Here is a 6,000-nt window from a genome sequence, read left to right on the forward strand (position 1 = left end):
AGAGGTGATTGTCTCTAGAATGGAGGCATACATTCCACGTTCTTTCTCTACTCCTCATGGTAAAAAGCCTTGGTGTAATCATGCTTGTTCTCGTGCTATTAAAGATAGAGAGGCAGGTCACAAAAGGTATCAGAGCTTGCGCACTCCTACTAACCATGGTCTTTATATTTCTGCCCGGAATCGTGCCAAATCCATTCTCTGACTTATCAAAAACTCCTTCATCAATAGAAAATGCCAAAACCTTGCTTTCTCTAATTCTTCCCGTGACTTTTGACATCTAGTTAAAAATATCTCCTCCAATTTCACTTCTTCTTTCCCTCCTCTCCTTAACCCTGACAGCAACACCGCCGTCTCATCTATCTGTAAGGCTGAACTCTTCGCTCAAACTTTCTGTAAGAACTCCACCTTGGACGATTCTGGGCCTATTCCTCCTACTCATCCCCCCTCTGACGTCTTTCTGCCTATTATTAAAATTCTTAATAATGAAGTTTTCTATGCCCTCTCTGGCCTCTACTCCCAGAAGGCTTATGGACCTGATGGAGTGCCTCCTATTGTCCTTAAAAACTGTGCTTCCGTGCTGACACACTGCCTGGTCAAACTTTTTCGTCTCTGCCTATCAACATCTACCTTTCCTACCTGCTGGAAGTACGCCTTTGTACAGCCTGTGCCTAAGAAGGGTGACCGTTCCAATCCCTCAAACTACCGCCCTGTAGCTTTACTTTCTTGTCTATCTAAAGCTTTTGAATCAATTCTTAATCGGAAGATTTAAAAGCACCTTTCCACTTCCCACTTCTAACCTTCTATCTGATCGCCAATATGGGTTCCGTAAGGGGCGTTCTACTGGCGATCTTCTTGCTCTCTTAACTGACTCTTGGTCATCCTCTCTTAGCCGTTTCGGTGAAACTTTCTCTGCTGAGCTAGACATATCGAAAGCCTTCGATAGAGCCTGGCACAACTCTTTGCTTTCTAAACTGCCCTCTTTTGGATTCTATCCCTCTCTCTGTTCCTTTATCTCCAGTTTCCTTTCCGGCCGTTCTATCTCTGCGGTGGTAGACGGTCACTGTTCTTCCCCTAAACCTATTAACAGTGGTGTTCCATAGGGCTCTGTCCTATCACCCACTCTCTTCCTGTTAATCATCAATGATCTTCTTTCCATAACAAACTGTCCTGTCCACTCATACGCCGACGATTCCACTCTGCATTATTCAACTTCTTTCAATAAAAGACCATCCCAACAGGAAGTACATGACTCCAGACTGGAGGCTGCAGAACGCTTAACCTCAGACCTTGCTATCATTGCCAATTGGGGTAAAAGGAATCTTGTGTCCTTCAATGCCTCAAAAACTCAATTTCTCCACCTATCAACTCGACACAATCTTCTAAACACCTATCCCCTATTCCTCGACAACACTCAGCTGTCACCTTCTTCAACACTAAATATCCTCGGTCTATCCTTAACTCAAAATCTTAACTGGAAACTTCACATCTCTTCTCTCACTAAATCAGCTTCCTCGAGGTTGGGCGTTCTGTATCGTCTCCGCCAGTTCTTCTCCCCCGCACAATTGCTGTCCATATACAGGGGCCTTGTTCGCCCTCGTATGGAGTAAGCATCTCACGTGTGGGGGGGCTCCACTCACACAGCTCTATTGGACAGAGTGGAGTCTAAGGCTCTTCGTTTCATCAGCTCTCCTCCTCTTACTGATAGTCTTCTACCTCTTAAATTCCGTCGCGATGTTGCCTCTTTTTCTATCTTCTGTCGATATTTTCACGCTAACTGCTCTTCTGAACTTGCTAACTGCATGCCTCCCCCCCTCCCACGGCCTCGCCTCACACGGCTTTCTAATCAAGCTCATCCCTATTCTGTCCAAACCCCTTATGCAAGAGCTAACCAGCATCTTCACTCTTTCATCCCTCACGCTGGTAAACCCTGGAACAATCTTCCTTCATCTGTATTTCTTCCTGCCTACGACTTGAACTCTTTCAAGAGGAGGGTATCAGGACACCTCTTCTCCAGAAATTGACCTCTCTTTTTTTCCACTCATATGTACTCTATTCGGAAGCGGTAAGTAGCGGGCTTTTTTTTCATCATTGTTTTCTTTTTTTCACGCCTTTGGACTGTCTCCTTTTCCGGAAAAAAAATGGAATTTAAAGTAAAAAAATTATAAGAATTAAAGAAGAGGTACATAATATTAAAACAGGAAGTGTCTAGGGTGCTCAAGGATTCATGTAGGGTGCTGGACGAACGGGTCTAGGTAATTAAATAAAAAGTTGTAGGCTTCTTCATCGGGTTGGTCAGTGAAGATTAAAACGATAGGGAGATGAATATATTATTACATATTTATAATACCATTCCGTTCATTCATTATGTGTGTGTGTGTGTGTGTGTGTGTGTGTGTGTGTGTGTGTGTGTGTGTGTGTGTGTGTGTGTAAATAATAACAATAAGAAGAAGAATAAGAATAAGAAGAAGAAGAAGAAGAAGAAGAAGAAGAAGAATAGTAATAATAATGATAGTTATAGCAATAATGATAATAATAATGATGATAATAATAATAATAATGGTAATAATGGTAATAATAATAATAATAATAATAATAATAATAATAATAATAATAATAATAATAATAATAATAATAGTAAAATGGTTTATTCAGTTTCGACAGCCGTTATGCTGAAAATTTTTACATATTATACAAACATTTTTTTGGGTAACTTCGCAAAATAAACAAGTACAAAAGTGTGTGTGTGTGTGTGTGTGTGTGTGTGTGTGTGTGTGTGTGTGTGTGTGTGTGTGTGTGTGTGTGTGTGTGTGTGTGTGTGTGTGTGTGTGTGTGTGTGTGTGTGTGTGTGTGTGTGTGTGTGTGTGAAAATTTTAAATCTTGTTTGATTTTTACTAGGTTAAATCAAATTCTTCATACCCCACGTGTTATAAGTATCGTAACATTCCATTCACCCATTGTGTGTGTGTGTGTGTGTGTGTGTGTGTGTGTGTGTGTGTGCTGGCTGCGAGGTTATACAGGTGCTCTGCTATCCACAGGTGCCGATCGATGCTCCGGAGATGGCCCTCAAGATGCTGGACTTAATCTTTGCCAACTCGAAAGATAACAAGCCCCAGCACGACCCAACCAAGCATGAAAAGACAGCCAATTCAAAGACAGCAAAAGCAGCGAAGAAAGAGGCCGTCACGCAGGAAGACCAGCCAAAACAGGAGATGCCTATGCAAGGAGAACCTGCCCAGAAGTCCTTACATCCTAAGCCTATTAAACTTGCGGACCTGCATGAGGAGGCTTTGAAGGAAGAAGCCGAGAAGGAAAAGGAAGCAGCCAGTCAGGACGAGGAAACTGATAAAAAAGCTAAGCAGGGAAAGGAACAACAAAATAAACAGGAGAGAGTATACAAACGGGTAAAGAAGCAGATGGCTTCTAAAATGGAGAAAATGCCTCAAAAGAAAACCAAAAAGGAAAATAAGCAAGAGAATAAGAAGCATGAGCAGAAAAAGGAGCCCAAACTAGAAGAAGTCAAACATAAAGTAGATAAGCAGGTCAAACAAAAACAGGAGAAGACACCTCAGCAGGAACAGAAGAAAAAAAAGGAGGCGCCCAAACTGGAAGAAGTCAAGGATAATGTAGTTAAGCAGGTCAAACAAAAACAGGAGAAGACACCTCAGCAGGAACAGAAGAAAAAAAAGGAGGCGCCCAAACTGGAAGAAGTCAAGGATAGTGTAGATAAGCAGGTCAAACAAAAACAGAAGGCACCTCAGCAGGAACAGAAGCCAAAAAAAGAGGCGCCCAAGCAGGAGACTCGCAAACAGGAGGCCAAAGAGGGCGGACCCTTAAGAGAGGTGAAGAGAGTCAAGGCAAATATCTTGGAAGCTCACCAGCAGCAAGGACATCAGCGCTTGCACAGCCCGGGCCCCCTGCCAGACCCTCGCCGCATGCGACGCTAGTTGGCCGCCCATCGCTGCACGTTGAGTTTCCACGCCCCGCTGCTATCTCCCAGACTCATGCCTTTCATCCTTTAAAAAATAAAAATATATCCTTAATCAAAGGTTAAAAACACACCTTTATACTAGGCTATTTCATATTTAGAAGAAAATACGTAATCTTAAACAAAAATTGAAAGGGATAAAACTCCCCATGCCAATGCAAATATATGATCTATAGCATCTTAATATATCGGGCTGAAACCTTTAAGAAAATTAATCAGTATTGTAGTAGCCATCATCCCTTCCCTAATAACACATAAATGGTTAATTGTCAAGTTAATAAATAAATAAAGAATCTTAAAATACTGAAAAAAATGTCTGCTTTGATACCAAATGTTCAAGGTGGTCGACATTTTCTCCTATAACCTATCATTGATGTCGATTGCCATCATTTCGCATCTCTAAGGCTGAACTCTTCGCTCAGATTTTCTGTAAGAAATCCACCTTGAACGATTCTGGGCATATTCCTTTTACTCACCCCTCCTCTGACTTCTTATGCCTATTATTAAAATTCTTAATAATGATGTTTTCTAAGCCCTCTCTGGCCTCAACTCTCAGAAGGCTTATGGACCTGATGGAGTGCCTCTTATTGTCCTTAAAGACTATGCTTCCGTGCTGACACCCTGCCTGGTCAAACTCTTTCGTCTCTGCCTATCAACATCTACCTTTCCTTTCTGCTGGAAGTATGCCTTCATACAACCTGTTTCTAAGAATGGTGACCGTTCCAATCCCTCAAACTACCGCTCTATAGCTTTACTTTTTTGTCCATCTAAAGCTTTTGAATCAATCCTTAACCAGAAGATTCAAAAGCACCTTTCCACTTCTAACTTTCTATCTGATCGCCAGTATGGGTTCCGCAACAGGCGTTCTACTGGCGATCTTCTTGCTCTCTTAACTGACTCTTGGTCATCCTCTCTAAGCCGTTTCGGTGAAACTTTCTCTGTTGCGGTAGACATATCGAAAACCTTCGATAGAGTCTGGCACAAGTCTTTGCTTTCTAAACTGCCCTCTTTCGGATTCTATCCCTCTCTCTGTTCCTTTATCTCCAGTTTCCTTTCCAGCCGTTCTGTCTCTGCGGTGGTAGACGGTCACTGTTCTTCCCCTAAACCTATTAACAGTGGTGTTCCACAGGGCTCTGTCCCATCACCCACTCTCTTCCTGTTATTCATCAATAATCTTCTTTCCATAAACTGTCCTGTCCACTTATTCGCCAACGATTCCATTCTGCATTATTCAATTTCTTTCAATAGAACACCATCCCAACAGGATGTACATGACTCCAGACTGGAGGCTGCAGAACGCTTAACCTTAGACCTTGCTATCATTTCCGATTGGGGTAGATGGAACCTTGTGTCCTTCAATGCCTCAAAAACTCAGTTTCTCCACCTATCAACTTGACACAATCTTCCAAACACCTATCCCCTATTCTTCGACAACACTCGGCTGTCACCTTCTTCAACACTAAATATCCTCGGTCTATCCTTAACTCAAAATCTTAACTGGAAACTTTACATCTCTCTCCTCTCGCCTCCGCCAGTTCTTCTCCCCCGCACAATTGCTATCCATATACAGGGGCCTTGTTCGCCCTCGTATGGAGTATGCATCTCACGTGTGGGGGGGCTTCACTCACACAGCTCTATTGGACGGAGTGGAGTCTAAGGCTCTTCGTTTCATCAGCTCCCCTCCTCTTACTGATAGTCTTCTACCTCTTAAATTCCGTCGCGATGTTGCTTCTCTCTCTTCTCTCGATGTTTTCAGGCGAACTGCTCTTCTGAACTTGCTAACTGCATGCCTCCCCCCCTCCCGCGGCCTCGCCTCACACGACTTTCTAATCAAGCTCATCCCTATACTGTTCAAACCCCTTATGCAAGAGTTAACCAGCATCTTTACTCTTTCATCGATCCCTCACGGCGGTAAACTCTGGAACAATCTCCCTTCATCTGTATTTCCTCCTGCCTACGACTTGAACTCTTTCAAGAGGAGGGTATCAGGACACCTATCCTCCCGAAATTGACCT

The 6,000-nt window shown here is 42.9% G+C and overlaps 1 protein-coding gene across 2 annotated transcripts in view; it reads left to right on the forward strand.

The window, feature by feature from the left end:
• The window catches only part of LOC126981599 (retinoid-inducible serine carboxypeptidase-like), a 38,998-nt gene extending 34,700 nt beyond the window's left edge, over window positions 1-4,298 (forward strand). The window contains exons 9-10 of one of the 2 annotated variants that reach the window (XM_050833043.1): window positions 3,036-3,539; window positions 3,636-4,298. In XM_050833043.1, coding sequence (XP_050689000.1) covers window positions 3,036-3,539; window positions 3,636-3,944 — 813 coding nt within the window. In that variant the 3' untranslated portion in view covers window positions 3,945-4,298. Of the gene's footprint in view, window positions 1-3,035 lie in introns of both variants that reach the window. The other variant, XM_050833042.1, reaches the window with a different exon arrangement.
• The last annotated feature ends 1,702 nt before the right edge of the window (window positions 4,299-6,000 follow it).

The sequence above is a fragment of the Eriocheir sinensis genome, chromosome 48 (genome assembly GCF_024679095.1).
Source record: "Eriocheir sinensis breed Jianghai 21 chromosome 48, ASM2467909v1, whole genome shotgun sequence".
NCBI lineage: Eukaryota > Metazoa > Arthropoda > Malacostraca > Decapoda > Varunidae > Eriocheir > Eriocheir sinensis.